The sequence below is a fragment of the Leishmania donovani genome, chromosome 21 (assembly GCF_000227135.1).
Source record: "Leishmania donovani BPK282A1 complete genome, chromosome 21".
NCBI classification, from domain to species: domain Eukaryota; phylum Euglenozoa; class Kinetoplastea; order Trypanosomatida; family Trypanosomatidae; genus Leishmania; species Leishmania donovani.
This window is the reverse complement of record NC_018248.1, coordinates 748,477-765,517: the sequence shown is the minus strand read 5'-3', so window position 1 is coordinate 765,517 and position 17,041 is coordinate 748,477. Positions and strand designations below refer to the sequence as shown.

Genomic DNA, 17,041 nt, shown 5'->3' with positions numbered 1-17,041 from the left:
GGCCGGCGCGAACGGAGTCCATAGTGCCGGGCTCGAGGTCCATCAGCACGGCGCGCGGCACGTAGCGGCCTCCCGTCGACTCATCGAAGTAGACGTTGATGCGCTCGAGCTGCAGATCCGAGTCGCCCTGGTAGGTACCAGTCGGATCGACACCATGTTCGTCGGAAATCACCTCCCAAAACTTAGAGCCGATCTGGTTGCCGCACTGGCCGGCCTGGCAGGAAACGATCTCACGCATGATGGCAGAGTGGCGAAAGGCGAAAAGAAAGGGTATGCTTTGTGTGGAGGAGGGGGGTTGGGGGAAGGTTACTGGTCGGTGTGTGTGTGTGTGTCACACGCGCGCAACGCCGCGCAAACATATTTCCGAATGTCGGGTTGTTTCGAGACCAGGAGAGACGGGGGGAGAGAAAGCGGGGGAGATGGGGTGTGACACAGATGGCCGCCGCCGGCGGAGGCACAGGGGTCTAAAGGGCGGCGTCACTCGAAGCGGGGATGGGGAAGAGGCAGAGACACGGCGCAGCGGTTCTCGGTGCAATGCGCACCATGAGAGCGAGAGAAGAAAAGCGTGCAACAAGAGTGCACACACCACATGGAGAAATGCAGCCACTGCTGTGCGGAGCACGCCCCTGTCTTGTCGTCCGCATCAGTCTACTGCATCCTGGGCGTTGTCGTCTCTCTGTGTAAGGACCGGTCTCTTTGCGTGTGTGTGTGTGTGTGCATCTCTACATGTGTTGGTGCGCACGCGTAAAAGAGTCGCACCGCACCCAACGAAAAGAGTTCCGTGGCGTTGTGTCGCAGGCACCTGCGACAGTGAACACGCCTGCACAAGTACAGAAGACTAAGGAAAATAGGAACGAGGAGGAGATCGGCACGCAAACTACTGGGGCGACGCCGGCTCACCTGTCCATTCCGCAGATCACACGCCAGCAGAAACGCGGAGAGAGCCACGATCAGCCATGGATGAGCAGCACACAAAGGCAAGCGGAGCAACACGCAGCACCTAGTACTGCTTAGTGACGCACACGCACGCAGCCCCATTCCCGAAGCACGGAGTGCTCGTTGCGCAGCGCCTCCCTCAGCGATCATCGACCGCAGTGCAGAGTCACAGGGATCACAAGCAGTCTCCTTCCGCCGCAGTGAAGTCATAGCGCGTGAAGTCGTACCCGCTGAAAGCAACAGGCCTCGGTTATCTACGCATGGGTGCCCTCGAGGCTCCACCATCGGCCCTCTCTTTAGTTAGAGCCTGGCGACCGATGATCTACTTCACTCCGTGGCAGACTGCTGTACGTAAGCCAGGGAGGTCTTGTCCCAGAAGTCGAAGCCCCACACAACGACGGCGAGCCCCTTACCGACACGGCGAAGTCACAACGGCAGTCTTCGACCTCCCTGAGGGGCCCGGTGAAGCAGATGGCCCCTACGCCACCGCAGCAGCCGGCGCCGGTACGACACCAGGAGAAGGCTCCGGTGCGTACGGCAACGGTGGGAATCCAGAAAGCTGCGATTGCCAGACGCCTACTCCGAGAGGGCTATACGGAGGTCGGCGCAGAGGTCGTAGGCCGAGCGCCCGAGGTACTGTTGCCGAAGAAAGAGGTGAACCGACTACTCTGCGGGAACGTAGCATAATACGCTAACGACCTGACGATCTGGGTAGCAGCGTCCTCACCATGGTAAACGGTCGGGACGATGCAGTGCATGCCGTGCATTATTTACGCCTGGCAAAGCGAAACAGGGTGCGCGTGCGCTCAAAGACGGAGGGGGATCTGGCTAGCGGACGCGAAGAAAGCGAACCGGATGAACCGTGCGCGCCCCTGTGCCTTCCGCCTGGCACCAGGCCTGTTGATCGTAGAGCCGGCACTACAGGCAGGAACCGGCGACTCAGCCATCACGGATTCATGGCTTGTAGCAATGGCGCGACCAAGGTTTGTCATTCGAGTATCATGCCGAGATCGCGCGGCGCCGCGTCGAGGTCCTTCTTGTCGACACGCAGTATCGCACCCGGCTCCTAAGCCCCCGCCTTTCCTACATCTCTATGCGTGCAGTGGCTGCGACCCCTGTCCGCCAGTTTCCTCCGATTGTCTGTGCAGCGATGAACGAAGCTATCCGCGTCGTCCTCAAGCGCGTTTCGACGCGCATATGCATGACAACTACGTGCACAACTCTGGCCATGCACTCGGAATCAGCAACACTGGAGGCGGGCCTCCACTCCTCGAACTTCGAGGTCAACAAGCCTGGACTGAGGCTGCAAAGACGGCTGTGGATGCTTTCCGAGAGCTGGGCGGCAGGAGGCAAGTTGCGGCCAGCTGTCAGCCGCCGTCGGTCGAGCAAAAGTCACATGGCGCACGAAGATGCTCGCCGTACCAGCCCTTCCACTGCGCGGTACTCTCCCGCGATACCACGAGACATCAGCCAGGGAGCTCGCGTTGGTTGCGCTTTGCACAGACTTCCTCACGACACTCTGCCTCGGGGACCGTGTGGTTTGGAAAGGCGATGAAGTGAGCCTAGCACCTTGCCGTCCGCTCAACGCGGTGCGACTCTGTAGCACGGACACCGCTGAGCTCCCGCTCTGGACAGGCAGATTGGTGAGGTCGGGAGCTGCCTACGGGGAGGAGGCGTATGTGATAGTGAGCGGCAAGGAGGAGGCACTCACCCGAAGCACGAGGCTAGAAAAGAAAGCGTGCACCTACGCTAGGAAGCGACAGGCTCTTTTCTCACGATTGCACACGCTGGTGGAGTACGCAATATCCAAAGCAATCCATTAGGCCCCCTCGCATTGTGAAAGACTCTCGACCAGCATTTCAGGAGTCGGAGAAGGGTCCGCTCCGCCGGGGGGGGGGGCACAAGATAAAAGCTATCTGGCCCCTCATGGCTCGCCTCCCCGCGGCGAAGGTTTTCATGGTGTGCATCATCTCACACACGGAGAAAGGCCCTTTGGCCACCGGGTACAACGACGCTGTCATGCACCTCAATGTCTGCGAGGGGAGAAGGTGGCGGAGAAGGGGGAACCGGGGGAGACCACGCCCCCGTCATGGTCGCAAGACATCGCTCGCCCCGCGACCTCGTCAAAGGCGGGGAAGGCGGTCATAACCCTGGAAATGCAGCAGACTCTTCGGCACAAAGTGTTGGGAAATGGTGCCCCCGGTACCAACATTCAGTCCCGCCAATTCACTCGTGCCCAGCAGCGCCTTCTGCTTCAGCTTCAGTTTGGTTTATATACGAAGCCGGGTGAATGGAACGACGAGCACCCCGACGAATGCCTTCGTTTCGAGATCACCATTGACCGCCCCTCGTCCGCACCTGACATGGTGGTGTCCGCTATCCAGCATCTCTCCTTACGCACCCGTCATTCTACGACACTCGCCTTGAAGACTCCTGTGGGACGCGCTAGAAGCCGCATTTCCGCACGCGAATGCATTCTTCAATGAAGTCTCTGTGGCTGCCTCGGCACTCCATGGTAGCACCTGAGCAACCAACAGCGTTAGGATAGCACCGTTGCTGATAAATCCGGGGCAGAAACATTTCCGCTGCATTATGTGTTTCACGAGAGGGAAAAGAAGGTCCTGTCCTTCCTCTTCCTAAAACTCCCGCCGTCAAGTACCATCTCCCTGAGTCGCCCGTCTACGCATATCGAGGTTTTCCGCGACAAGGTGGAGGAAGGGGGGACTTCGGCCAAACCCCGCGCAGATGCCAAATAGGAGGTGGTAAAGGAGCAATGTTCGAGAAGGGAGGTGATCGATACAGATCCGCACTGGTCACTTAGCCGCAAGCGAAGCGTCGGTGCAGCGAGTAAAATGCGGCCGTACGAGTTAGTGAAAAGGAGGTGATGGCGATAACAACGGGGCGGGTGTGCGCGGAAGGAGACACAACCCGAAGCACGCACTGCACCCGACAGCGTAACAGGACTATTCCAGGGAAGACGCCAAAAAAGAGATCGCCGAAGGAAAACGGAGGCAGGCCGTGGCGCACGCAGCAGTGGGAGGGGGTTCTCTCTCTTCCACCAATGTGATAAGTCGATGTTGTTTGCTCAAGGATCGCTCCTGCAGTAGCGGTGACCTTTTTTTTCGAGTTTGCGCGAACGTGTGTGCATCTCTCTCTGTCTCATTGTGTATTCGTGGCGGGCAAAAGGAGGAGATACGCAAACCAAAAAAAAACAGCCGACACGCACAAACGGCGCTTACGACGGTGGCGGCTTCGCAGATATGCCCAACGCATGAATCGTGCCTGACCGCAGCTCCTCGCCAAAGAGATCGTTCACCATGCGATGGCGCTGAATCAGTGGCACGCCGGCAAAAGCTGCAGAAACGATGCGCACGTTGTACTTGGCATCCTCTGCGCTGACCTCCGTCACCTCCAGCTCCGCCGGCTGAAAGGCTTCCTGAATACGCGATACGATAGTGCTTTGGATGCTCGGCATTTTTGCGGATGAAACACAAAAGTGACTAGCCCGTCACTGAGTAGGGTCGAACGGTGTGCAGAGCAAGAATCCGTTATTGATGTGTATGGATGTCGCCGTTTCCTTATCCAATTCACCCCCCCCCCCGTGTGTCGTCGATGTACTCGATCGAGCGAAGGTAGGAGGAATAGGCAAGGAGGGGATTGAAGGGTGGAGCGAACGGCGAAAAGATCTGCGGTGCCAAGTTCGTAGAGATGCGGGGCGAGGGTAGAGAAGGGAGAGCGTGAGATCTACAAAAGGAGCTTACACAATAGATGCGTCTTGTACGTGTACGAGTGCGGGCGTGGGGGGGGGGAACCAAGTGTTGCTGCCAGTGCTGCGCATTCAACGCTGTACCGTCTCTCTCCTCTCCAACAGCAACACTTCCATATAGTCTTGTTCCTTGCAGCGTGACACAGAGAGCTGCAGGCGATCTGATGATGTCGCCGGTCTATGCATGCAGACTGAAAAGTAAAGCAAAAAAAAAGGAGGCAATCACGGCGCATGGAGAAGCCATGTGTCACGTGTCTGTATAACGAAGAAGGGGGGTTGGCGCGTGTGCAGGTGTACGTGCGTTGCAGTGACTACCCTTGCTGCCCCCCTACCTCCCTTCCTCCCAATAATGCGCCTTCTAATATCTACCGCTCCCACTTTCTCTCACGTGCTAATTTTGCCGTGTACTCTCGACATGTAGCGGCTGTAGAGGAGGCGCCCGAGCTCGCGCAGTTGCCGCTTTTGGGCCCTGTCCAGTCTCTCCCGCTCGCCGGCAGGGAACGCTCGGGAATCTCGCAGCTGAGCGCACACGAGCAAGACATCGAGGGAGGGTGCGTGCAACTTGCACTGACTGTCGAGTGGGCGATTCACGTCGCAGGGGGTGAAGCATGTAGCAGCCGAAAGGGAGCGCTGTGATGAGGCAGCGGATCCCTGCGGAGATGCCCTGCAGGAGCGTGCCGGGTCCACGAGAAGATCGCGAAGAGCCTCGGCAGCTCTGTCTAGTTCCTGCTTGTTAGCCACCGGCCAGTCCTCGACGTTTCGGGGAATACTGCTCGTCAAGCACTGTGCCGCTGGAGCAGCCTGCGCTGAAGTTGTCGTCGGATGGAAAGCAGGAGAGGGGCAGCCAGAGCCCCTGCCGTTGCCACCGCTACCTTTGTTTCTGGCTGTCGTAGTGTTGTCGGTGTTGCTTCCCCTGACGCGCGAGACCTCTGGCGGCCGAGTGGATGAAGCTGTTGGCATCGACGGGGTGTAAGAGCGTGGTTTGAGAATAACAGCATCCGTTGCGGCAGCACTAGACTGCCTCGGCGACGCAGACGGCGGCACGCTGGCACGCCCGCCGCTGCGAAGCTGAGGAGACGATGAGGGCATAAAAAGTTGGCGAGAGCAAGAAGTGGTGCAAGGATGTAGCCGCTCCTCTGCTGCGGATGCTTCCGCGGCTGCGCTTTTGCGGCGCTCCTCCGCTTTTTCCGCCCGATACGCCTCAAGCCGTTGAGCCTCCTGTGCCCGCCAGGCGGCTTGCAGGCGCTGCCGCCGCTTCTGTTCGCGCTGCTTGTCCTCGAGAGAGGCCTGCTCCTCCTCCAGCTCCTGCTGCCTCTGGGACAGCTGCTTCGCCCTCGCGTTGAGAAACAGGCGGTCGTGTGTCGGTCCGCCCCGGTGCTCTGCATTCATCTTGTCCACGATCATGGCACTCTTGGGGTTGAGGCAAGGACGGTGTGTCAGCTCGCCCAGTGCGGCGGACGCCTCACCGATAGGGGGACGACGACGCCACAGCTCCGCGATAAAGGAATTGTCCCCCGCATCATTGACAAAGGCGTCAGCGAGTTCTTCGACGCTCCACTCAGTTTTGGTGGGGCTGTGTCGCCGTAGCACGGCGGACAGCGTCGCCGCCTCTTGGGCGGCTTGACCCTGAAACGTAGACAGCACGGCCATCGAAAGAATGTCGGCGTCGCAGAAGTAGCGCACCCACCGGTGTAGACCACGCAGGCGGGCTTGATGAGCCAGCTCCGCGGAGCTTGCGCTTGTCTGCGGGTGGAAGGGGCACGGGTCTTTCTCCAGCTGAGCAGCGGCGCTGCGCTGCTGCGACGGAGAGCGCGGCTTTGTCAGGCGCTCCACCAGCGCTCGAGGGTCCACGCAGAGGCGACGGTGCGCCTCCGAAGAAGCTGACAGGAGTGCGTCGCGAGCCGCCGCGATGGCGCGTTGCCGCTGCTGCTCGAACGAATAGAGCTCTGCGATGTGCGCATCGATGTGGCGCTTGCTCCGCACCACCGCCGGTGACGCCGTCACCAGCCGCGCCTCTTCGATAGCCTGCTGCCGGTAGAAGTAGTCTCGGTACAGCCGCTCTTCCGGGGGTGGCTCGGCACCGCGGCGCCCGCGGCACGCTCGGACGATCATCTCCGACGTGTGTGAAAGTCGAGGGGTGTGGCGGTGCGCCGCATGTGCCGGCTCATCCGGCAGCTCTAGAAGCTGGAGGCGGTACCGTAGCTGCGCAGAGGAATCGTGGGCAGCGCCGGCGCTGTCGCCGCTGCGCTTGAGCGCGCGGACGCGAGGAGAGATAGTGGGGCGAAACGTCGCCTCGGCCAGGGCGGCCTCCTCCAACTTCGCACGCATCGCCTCCCGCTTGGCCGACGCTCTTCGAAGCCCGTTGATGCCTCTGTCATAGAGAGCCGTAGGGTTTGTCACGCGGACGCAAGTGACGTACTGGCCATCCTTCTTTTTCATATGGCACGTCCACTGAGGCACCCTTGTGTGGGCCCCGCCCGACGATGGGCTCCTCGGCTCAGCATCCCCCGACTGCCGCTGCGACTGCGGCTGCTGAACCTCCGCCGCTGCCGGTGCTGGTCTCGACTTCTTTGGCGCTCGAGTAAAAGCTCCACATGCTGCGGCACCATCGTGCCCGTGGCCGAAGCGTTTGCATGCCTCAGGGAGCGTCAATGACTGTGCCGCCACAGGGGCGGGTTTCGACTCGGGCACAGTAGCCACGACAGCAGAAGAAGCAGGACTGCCGGCACACGGCTGTGTGACCGGTGCAACATGACTGCGAGACTGAGGCAATCGCCGCCTCGAAGAGTCTCCTGCCACCGTCGCGTCGTCCATCTCTTTTGGAGAAGGCGCCGCAGCGTCTTCGCCAGCGGCAGAGCGGCCTCGAGGAGGCGTTTCCCTCGCTAGGGATGCGGCAGGTGCGTGAACAAGTGGCTCTTGGGAAAGTCGATGTTGGGCGCCGGCGGCCGCCGTCGCGCCACCGCCGCGTTGACGGAAAGGTGCCAAATCAGCGGAGGACGACGAGCGAGACGACTCATGAGGCATCGAACGCTCATCTCTTGCACTGCTGTCCACTGTGGAGAAGCGTTGCAGTTGCAGTCCTCGCTGTTTAGCGACCACATCTGTAGCGGTCCCGTTTAGCACATCCCCAACAAGAGGTGCGCCGCTTTCGACCCGTGGCGCGTATTCAGCATTCGCGGGAGCAAGGTTTGATGGCAACCCCATGTAAGATGACAGATTGTGCGAGTCGCCACTATCATCTGGAAGACCGGAGGAGTCGATGTTGCTCCCGCTGCCGAATCGAGGGCGGCTGGTTGGATGAGGCGCTTCCGCGCCATCGCCGGAGGAGGAGGAGGAGGAGTCTGCCGTAGCAAAACGTTTGATGGTGACGGCAAACGGTCCCTCTCCGGAGGATAGCACAAACTCCTCCTTGCGGGGTGAGTCCATCACAGAGGATATGAGTGACGGTGTGAAGAGAAACCTCGACGTTGGCACGCCTTCGTGTATGTGGAGGTGAGAAGTCACCTCTCCGAGTTCACCAAACAAGGGCAGCGGAGGTTAGAAGGATGAACATGGAGACAGAGAGCGAGGCTTCTGAGGATCGCTGAAACAAGTCGGGTGAGGTGCAGCGTGTTCTCTGTCGTTCTGGCAAGCAAATCCTCGCACGGCCGTTCTTTGCGCTTTCGTAAGCGAACCAGTGCAGCACGTTGAATCGATTAGTGGAAGCGAGACTTCGGTGATGGTCACTGGGACGTTCACGTCACTGTGGAAATGTTCGCGTACATATAGGCATCCACAAAGAGCCGTGAGCCAAGCTCTGTGCCCACCGCGTGGATGCAGTCGCTGTGTTCGTCAGGATGCCCTTGATCATACTGCTATAGTTGCCGAGTTACAGAGAGGGACAGAGACCTTTGTCCTGAGAGTAGAATGGCACGTGTGTGGTTGAGTGTCTTCTGGTGGCAGTGGCAATCGACCTTTCCACCTTACCCGCGCGTCTCTCACGCTCCCGCGTCCATCTGCCGTGGCAGCACGTTCCTTTGACGCCAAGACACAATGGCGTGCACACAAACACACACACGCACTCATACGCACCTCTTGCAGGCGAACCGGTGGAAAGCAGAGACAAGATGCTCTGCGATCGTGGACACGACAGACCTACAACCGGCTTAGCCAATCGACATCGGAGTGCCGTCACCTGCCTTCGGCGGCTCTGCGCCGCCGATGGGAAGCAGGGGCGCAGCCACCTCCGTGACAGTAGCGACAGGAGCTGCGGCATCCGCGTACGGGGTGGACGCCGCAACGACAACCGGGGGTAACTCAGGAGCCGGCGCAACAGCGGCGGCGGATGCGGGTGCAACCTGGACAGCCTCTGTGATGGGGTCCGGCATGGCAGGAGCGGCAGTAGCGGTCGCTGGCGCCTCGGGTGATGGCACGACGGGTAGAACGGGCACCACGTCAGAATTCGGCGCGGATGCGCTCGTCACCGATGTCACCTCTGGTGAATTTCGCGCCTGCTCGCCCTCCGTCGTCACCGATGGGAAGTACGTCGAGGGAGGCCCAGGGGCCGCCGCCACTGCCCCTTCCGCTGTCGTCTGCGTCGCCTCGCCGACGGCAGAGCTCTTCTCCCTCTCCAGCCTTTCTATATCCTTCTTGAGACCGTCAATCTGCTGTGTGAGGCGATCGTTGGCCCTACTCAGCTGCTGCTTGTCCGCGCGGATCTTCGCCGCGCTCACGGCGAGGTCGGCGCATTTTTTCCGCTCATTAGCCAGCGCCTCCTTGGCCTCGTCCAGCTCCGTCTGCAGCCTCTTCACCTCCTCAGTGAGGGCGGCTGGTGAGGCAGCCGACACACTTGGCTCAGCAGCGGCAGCCATCGGTGGTGGTGGCGGCAGCGGAGGCACACAGCCACGCTGCGGCGTTGATGACGCATCTGTTTCGCTCCCCGAAGACGCGATGTTGGCGGAGCGGGGCCGTGAGGAGGACCCGCGATACAGCCGCGACTTCTTATCCGTCTTGCGACGAAATTCGTAAGGGGAGTACCGGTTGAAGAGTTTGTACGCAGAAAACCCGGAAAGCATGGCGGCGCCGGCGCCAATCACGACGTCACGCCAGTCCACTGTCTTCGTCTGCCGCTCCACCTGCGGTGGTGGGGGCGAGTGAGGAAACAGCGTTTGTGTGTACTGCGGACCTGGCGTCATGGTCACTGGCGCGTTTTGCCGCGCCGTCTTGAGCTGTGCAGAAAGAGGGGTGGTACACGCCGTCGCCGTGGCACCGGTTGGTGCTGCGTTGGCGGGCGGGGCACGAACAGAGGCAATCTTCTCCGCTGTGACTGTCCTTCCTACCTTGGCGAGGGCGTACTTTATCTGTTCATCTGGCACGCCTTTACCCTTGAGGAAACGGATCTGCGACTCGACCGGCGAGCGCCGCACGCGTGAATCTTGCAAGAAGCGGATGGCGGACTGAACCGTTGTATCAGCGTCCAGTTCCGACGAAGACGGCTGCTCTGGCTCCGGCAGCGGAGCTTCCAGAGCTGCCTGAGGCTGCGCCGGGACTTCTGCCGCCATGCTGTTGTTGTTTTTTGTTAGAAGGTTGAGTTGAAGTAGCGGGCGAAGCGTCGGTGTCACTGCCGTAGGGTAGTGTGGAGGGCAGGGAGGGAGACAGGAGCGGGAGAGAGGCAGCACACTGAGAGAGAGCAGGAGAAAGACACACTCAAGAGGAACGCAGGTTTATGTGCAAAGCAAGAGCAGCACGACAGAGAGAGAGGCGCTCCCGCTTTCTTTGTTGGAGTAGAGCGAAGAAGAAGGAGAGGAGTGCTGGTGTGCGGTGGTATTAAAGAAAGAGCGACTGGAGAAAGGGAAATGGCGCGCGCCATTAAACCGCAGTGAAAAGAAGAGATAGAAAGGGGGATAGCGTGGCCGCACCGAAAAGAGCAGAAATGCGAGAGACGGAGAGGAGAAAACGCATTGCTTGACGAATGGAGGCCCCCAGGCAGCGCCACGACATCTGCTCACCGCACCACGCACTAAGGCCATGTCGGACAAGTCCCCGCATAAGGCAACAATGCAGGCTGCGTGAAGGATGGCGCATGGACTCTGGTGATGAGATGAGTCCTACATTGCCCGCCACAGCTTGCGCCGGGTGCGTTCAGACACCCCAACCCTCACCTCCTCCACGAGAGGAAAAACAAAACAACGCACGTGCAGCGCATTCAGTGCAGATGGACGTATCTTTGCCCGTCTCCTCTCTCCTGCTGTCAGCTGCAAGTAAATAGTGCGTGGTTTTCACGGTGCGCGCTGGCCCGGTCCTGACGGCAGATTTGCTCCTCGGGTGTGTCCTTTTCGGTTTTTCGCTTGTTTCCGCTATTCTTCCAGTCAACGAATACCATGGCCGATTCAATGGCTGCGTGCGAGAGAGAGGCGCGCACACACATACATACACAGACAGAGAGAGACGCATACACAGACGACACATCCACGCACAGAGAGTGGATGGAAAGCGCCACAACATGAACGAGAGCACAAAAGGGAAAAAAGGGAGATAAACAGACAAAGGGCATGAAATAGAAGAGGGGAGGAACAGAGAGTACCACCAGAGCGACGCCACATACGCAGCCGCTACTGCTGCACACACGCATACGCAGCAGCAGCAGCAGCAGCAGTAGCCCCAAGTTGTGCGCTTCCAGCGAAGCAGGGGAGATAAGAGGCTAGTGGAAGAGGACGAGACCAACGACGTGAAGCACGAAAACGGGAAGAGATGGTATTGATAGGGGAGGGAATAGAGAGGGTAGGAGACAGCGTTGACGATTCAGCGCTGCTTCCCCTCCTTGGTCGTGCATCGGCCTTGGAAAGTGCGAATACAGGAATCAGCGCAGCTCTTCCTCTCATCGTTTTTCTATTCTGTGAATCCTACTCTTCACAGAGGAGTGGGGCGATCGTCGACTGCTACATCTGCATGTTCCATTGGTTGTCTTCCATTTCTTACTCCGGCATGCGACTCATGATTGCTTTGATTTCTGTGGGTGTGTACATGTGCAGCTTGCCGTCGTCTGCCCGCACTACGGCCACCTCTATGTTCTCCGGCGACAGCTGGTCCTCCATCACCTGCTTCAGAATGTCCACCGCGAGCGTCTCGCCCTCCTCCAGCGTCATGTTGCGGTGGTAGCGCTCCGTGAAGACACTCTGCGCCGCCTCGGCACCGCCACCAATGGCTTGGGCGTCGTAGCGCGTGTGCGTGCCGCTGGGGTCTGTCTGCCACAGCTGCGGGCCCTTTTCATCTACGCCGGCGATGAGCAGCGACACGCCGAACGGGCGTGACATCAGCTTGCGCTTGCCACCGCTCTCACCAAACTGGATCGACAGGTCGCACGTCGCTAGCGTGCAGGACTCCACGGACATGGGCTCGTTGTAGGTGAAGCGGTGGTTCTGCGACTCCACGCGGGCGTGCTCGACAAGGATGCGCGCATCTGCAACCATGCCGCTCATGACAGTCGCAATGTGGCTGTCGATCTCCATAATCTTACTCATGCTGGACGGAACGACCAAAGTCGATGGCACGCGTTTCTCCGCGGCAAGAACGACGCCCTCGGGCGTACGGATTCCGAGGCTGGTGCTACCCAGTTTGATGGCCTCCACAGCATACTCGATCTGGAAAATGCGACCCTCCGGGCTGAAGGTGTTCACGCCGCGGTCGTACTCAGACTTGGAGGTGAACATGATTGGATGGCGTGCACGCGTGCGACGAAGAGAAGAGATGGAGAGAGGGGGTGCCAGGGCGGAGGGTTAGTATAGGCGGGGTGTAGGTGTGTGAGACACACACGGGTAGCTAAGCGCAGCGCACGCTGGACTCACGGAAAGCAGGGATGAAAGCACTCAGAATGCAAAACCGAGAAGACTAGAGAGAAACGTCAGGCCGGGAAGACACGACGAGAAAGAACGCAAATACCTCCTTCTTGGGGGAGGGGGGTTTCGCACACCGGCAGTTCGCACAAGCGGGGGCACAGAGATGGCGAGAGATAAAGAGGGGGAAGGATGGAGAAAGATCAAGGTGGCGTACGAGAGACAGAAAAAACGACCGACACTCAGACGAGAAAAGGAGCCGGAGCAGCAAGATGCTTGCATGTCTGTGTCATGCACAGATACACAGCGGCACGCTTGTGCTATTGGGCCACCGCCACCCCACACGTGCGCATGCACAGCGCCCTCTTGGCGGCGAAAAGGAAGCCAGTAGCGGGCCATCTGTGCCTCTGTTTGTGTCCCTGTGGGCGGGCGCTTTGCGTGTTCAGCGCGGCTCTCCATCCCTGTCCGTCTCTCGTCGCGTTCCTCCTCACATGAAGCGTCCATGAACAGCGCACACACTGTGTCGTTGTGGGAGGGGGGAGAAGGGCAATACACAGCTTGGCGCAGTTCCTGTCTATACTTCTATGTGTTGCGTTTATTTGTTGTCTCGGAAGGGAAGAAATGAAAGAAGAAAAGGAACGGCACCGTGAAAAAAGGGGAAGATATGAGCATCGGCCTACGACTTTAAATCTTGGCCAGCTCGCGCAGACGGCGAACCGTGGAGCGGACGGTGCTGTTGTTCGGCGTGCTCAGGGTGTACGCACCACCGGCAACCGTCTTGCTGCAGCCGTCGCAACGCCAGATGCCGACAGCTTTGCGGCGGAATGCAAACTTACCGCAGAAGGAACAGAAGTGTTTGGCGTGCTGGGACACTTCAAGCTTCTTCGCGCGCTTACGCGGGTTTGCGCCGTAACGGGTGCCATAGCGGCCCATCACGCCCATCTTCACTGTGCGCTTTGCCATCTTGCTTCGTAGTAAACCTGCGATTTACGTGCCCAGAAAAGTGCATGGTTGTTGGATAAGCGAGTGAATGGAAAGCAGGAGAGCGTGTGTGTGTGTGTGTACGGAGGGGGAATGGGGAAGGGGGCAGACGGAAATGTGCGAGGGAAATGGGAGAGAGAAGAGCCATGCATATAGAAAAGGCAGGCATACATCAATGCAACCGTCCGTCCGTGGGAACAAAACAGGCGGCGCTCGACAGGAAAAGGAGAAACACAAGGAGCACATGTTCAATGCCTCTCGCAAGTCGATATGGGGCAGAGCAGACGAGCTTCACGAGAGAAGCACGCGCTCCTGTACGCACGTGAGACGTTTGACAGCCGAAACGGTGGATAAAGAAATGAAATGTGAATCTTGCGCTCATTCTCATCCTTGTGACACCTATCGCTGACCAACAAGCTTCCGTGTGCCTTAGCGCTACAGATTAGTTGCTGGTGCTACGTTCTCCCGTTTCTTGGTGTTTTGTGCTCGGTGATGGTGATGGTTGATGGCAGTGGTACCGCGTACGCGGACGGAGCGCAGAGGTAGCGGCTCTCAATACAGCAAGCACAGGAGCCGGCTGCCAATCCACACCGCGTTGGGGTAAATTACAAAGCTCACGAACAACTCGCTGATGCCGTCCACACCAAAGAGTGGCAGCCGGAGGTGGTAAATGAAGTAGTAGGCGAGCGCCGACGATACAGCGGCGCCGACAGCCATGGCGGGGCGGTTCTGAAGGGCATTGTGGATGAAAGAGACCTGGATCGCAGCGGCCGCCCCAGCCACTAAGCCGCACGCCGGCTGCAGGATGATCAGAAGGCACAGCGCTATCGCGTTGAAGCTGAGCAGCATGCCGCTATTGACATGGCCCATGAGAAGCCGGAAGAGCAGCGAAAACGCGGCCGACGCCGCCGCTACTGCCCCCCAGCCAGCGACCTGAAACACAGCCGCAGCCGCAACAGGTGTGAGCAGCAGCGTCACGAACAGCGGGGTAATGCTGATGCCACGCAGCTGATACTCGGAGTACGTCGTGGAGAATATGGAGGCGACGAACAATATGATGCAGAACTGTGCGTGGTCGTACTCGACGTAGTGCCACAGACTCACGGGCAGCCACACAAAGGTGGAGTGGTGGAACTTTTCCTCCAGACCGTTGAGGGAGACAATGATCTGCAGCACCAGCTGGGCGAACGCATCCGGCAACTGTGAATGTGGAAACATCGAGCTCGCCATGTACAGTGGGTCGGAGGATATGGCAATGGTGTTGATGCTGTGAGATGGGATGATGTGCCACGGCTGCGGACGAGTTGGAAGCTGCACAGACGCTTCAAGGTAAGCCCAGTAGTGCCAAAAGCCGGCGTGAGCATCATCTGTGGAGCGATGCCGTCGTTGGCAGAGGTAACTGGGCAGAAACTGATTCGCAGCGGCAAACTGAGCAGCGGTGTTTGTGTAATCCTGGTTGGGCTGGATGCCGTTTGCCCCGAGAGTGTCTATGCAGATGTGGCGGTTGTACAGGGTGGAAAGATTCAGCACAAGTGCGGCGCGGGTGTACGCCTGCGGCACCGGCCACTCCTCGCTGCTATTCACAAAGTAGAACTGCACGTCACAGGCGAGGCTCTTCCTGCGGCGGATCACCTCGATCAAGGCATTGGCGAGCGAGACGGAGGCTGGATAATCTGTGTTCACATACACTGCCACAATCTCGGACCCGGGAGAACGCCGCCCCCGCACTAGTTGTTGTGGCCAGCGCACCGTGGGGTCGAGGTACGCGGTCACGGAACCGGCGTCGGCCGACGGGAACATTTGGCCGATCGCGTTTTCATCGATGTATATCTTCCGCGTGCGCAGCACGGGAAGAAGGCATAGCAACCCAATGCCTAAGACAAGAAAAAAAGGCGCCAACTTCCCACCATGGTGCCGAGCACCGATGAATATGGCTCTGCGCAGCATAGTCGCATACGCACGCACACGAGGAAGTCACACCCTGTGAGTGAGAAGCTCGATGACGCGCCCGAGGACGAAAAGGGTATAGGACTACGAGAGAAAAATGATGTAGGCGCGTGCACGCCTCCGAGCCCGTGCAGCAGCCGAACGAAAAAGGATTGGGAGCAGCGGCGACAGAGATAAGAACAGGTGAAAGAAAAAGGCCCCGCTTGACGCAACCTGAAATTCCCCGCCTGTCAGGGGAAGTGGAAAGAGGGCAGAAGGAGCGGGGGCAAGGACCAGGTGCTACGCCGCTTGGCAAGACAGGACCCAACAATAAAATGGAGAGTAGTAAGGAAGGGAAACAGATGACGCATGATGAAGTGCATGTGTGTGCATGTGTGTGCGTGTGTGTGCGGCAGAGAAGCGACACATCTTCTGGCCGCATGTCACCCCAGAATGTGGGCACAAGCATGCGCACGTGTGTGTGCACGCACCTCTTGTCTCTCTCTGGTGTCAAGACCTACATGGAGACGAAAACAAGCCAAGGAGTAGAGACGGGCGCGCACACGCAGTCAAGAAGGGTCCGCGCTGAATGGCAATCACACAAACCCGCTAGAGGGGGTGGATCCAAGCAAGGGTGTGGGATGGCGGCCCTCAAGCACACGTCGCCGATGGATCACGTGACAAAAGAAAAAAATAACATGTTCGGCAACTGCACACCGCACCGCCTTCATTCAGCGCGCGTCATGTTTCTTTCTTCTAGCGAGGGCTGAGAAACGCGCCCGTCACGTGCGCGTACACACGCAATGGCTCCACGTCGCCCCGTCTGCGGTGTGTGTTCAATGGCACACGAGCTCACAAAAGATTGCACGCGCATATAGACGCGCGCACCCTCGGCTGCACCTCAGACGAGGCGACAAAGCGACAACGAGCCGACCACAAGGCACGTTGTGCTGGCTCCTCGTCTCATTCTGCACTTTCCCCTCTCCGCTTTTCCTCGCCCGCCTTTTAGGAAGAATGAAGTGCCAGCCACACCACCTTTACTACCAGCGCCAAAAACCAAAAGCCATCAACAACAGAGGCAGGGTGGGCATGCCGACACACGGCAGCGCGCCCCTCACCATCTCCAGTGGCAACAGAACTGGATGGGGAAGGCAATAATAAAGACACACACGCAATTTCCCCCTTTCTTGTTCGAGAAGCAACCAGACACGCACGGAAAAGGGGGCATCAAAAAAGGCAGAAGGACTCGTCAACGAATGAGCTGGCGTCCGCAAGTATGTCTCTGTGTCCGTGTCCGTGTGTATGTGTGTGTGTGTGTGTGTGTGCGTTTGCATGTGCAGAACCGCTGGTATCAAAGCATGCCTTCATGGACACTTCCTGATTGCATTATACGCAGAGGGAGCTCTCGGTAGACAACCTGCACTAAACTGGTCTCCGTTGAGCAGACTCATACACATACCAGCTGCTATGCTTACTGACAACCAGCAGCCACCTTGCCAGCCGTGTTGTTCATCAGAAGCGCGATGATCAGGCCGTACAGGCCCAGAGCCTCCGCAAAAATCAGCATCAGAATCATGGCGACAAAGATCTTCTCCTGCTTGCCGTACGCGCGCACAGACGC

General features: G+C 58.9%; 7 protein-coding genes across 7 annotated transcripts; all 7 read right to left on the bottom strand.

The window, feature by feature from the left end:
• Position 1: 1 nt before the first annotated feature.
• On the bottom strand, positions 2-238 carry LDBPK_212240 (beta tubulin; the record flags this gene model as incomplete). Its single annotated transcript, XM_003860692.1, has 1 exon — positions 2-238. A coding segment is annotated over one exon (237 nt), but the record flags the coding sequence as incomplete, so codon positions are not given.
• A 3,933-nt stretch (positions 239-4,171) lies between these two features.
• On the bottom strand, positions 4,172-4,411 carry LDBPK_212230 (hypothetical protein, conserved; the record flags this gene model as incomplete). The annotated part of the gene is made up of 1 exon (XM_003860691.1): positions 4,172-4,411. One exon carries the CDS (start codon positions 4,409-4,411, stop codon positions 4,172-4,174), a length of 240 nt encoding a protein of 79 aa, XP_003860739.1.
• Positions 4,412-5,086: 675 nt separating this feature from the next.
• On the bottom strand, positions 5,087-8,128 carry LDBPK_212220 (hypothetical protein, conserved; the record flags this gene model as incomplete). Its single annotated transcript, XM_003860690.1, has 1 exon — positions 5,087-8,128. The coding sequence occupies one exon, from the start codon at positions 8,126-8,128 to the stop codon at positions 5,087-5,089; it is 3,042 nt and encodes a 1,013-aa protein (XP_003860738.1).
• Positions 8,129-8,847: 719 nt separating this feature from the next.
• Positions 8,848-10,242, bottom strand: LDBPK_212210 (peroxin 14, putative; the record flags this gene model as incomplete). The annotated part of the gene is made up of 1 exon (XM_003860689.1): positions 8,848-10,242. One exon carries the CDS (start codon positions 10,240-10,242, stop codon positions 8,848-8,850), a length of 1,395 nt encoding a protein of 464 aa, XP_003860737.1.
• Positions 10,243-11,655: 1,413 nt separating this feature from the next.
• LDBPK_212200 (proteasome alpha 5 subunit, putative) lies at positions 11,656-12,390 on the bottom strand (the record flags this gene model as incomplete). The annotated part of the gene is made up of 1 exon (XM_003860688.1): positions 11,656-12,390. One exon carries the CDS (start codon positions 12,388-12,390, stop codon positions 11,656-11,658), a length of 735 nt encoding a protein of 244 aa, XP_003860736.1.
• Positions 12,391-13,197: 807 nt separating this feature from the next.
• On the bottom strand, positions 13,198-13,476 carry LDBPK_212190 (60S ribosomal protein L37a, putative; the record flags this gene model as incomplete). Its single annotated transcript, XM_003860687.1, has 1 exon — positions 13,198-13,476. One exon carries the CDS (start codon positions 13,474-13,476, stop codon positions 13,198-13,200), a length of 279 nt encoding a protein of 92 aa, XP_003860735.1.
• A 570-nt stretch (positions 13,477-14,046) lies between these two features.
• Positions 14,047-15,441, bottom strand: LDBPK_212180 (GPI transamidase component GAA1, putative; the record flags this gene model as incomplete). The annotated part of the gene is made up of 1 exon (XM_003860686.1): positions 14,047-15,441. One exon carries the CDS (start codon positions 15,439-15,441, stop codon positions 14,047-14,049), a length of 1,395 nt encoding a protein of 464 aa, XP_003860734.1.
• Between the last annotated feature and the right edge of the window lie 1,600 nt (positions 15,442-17,041).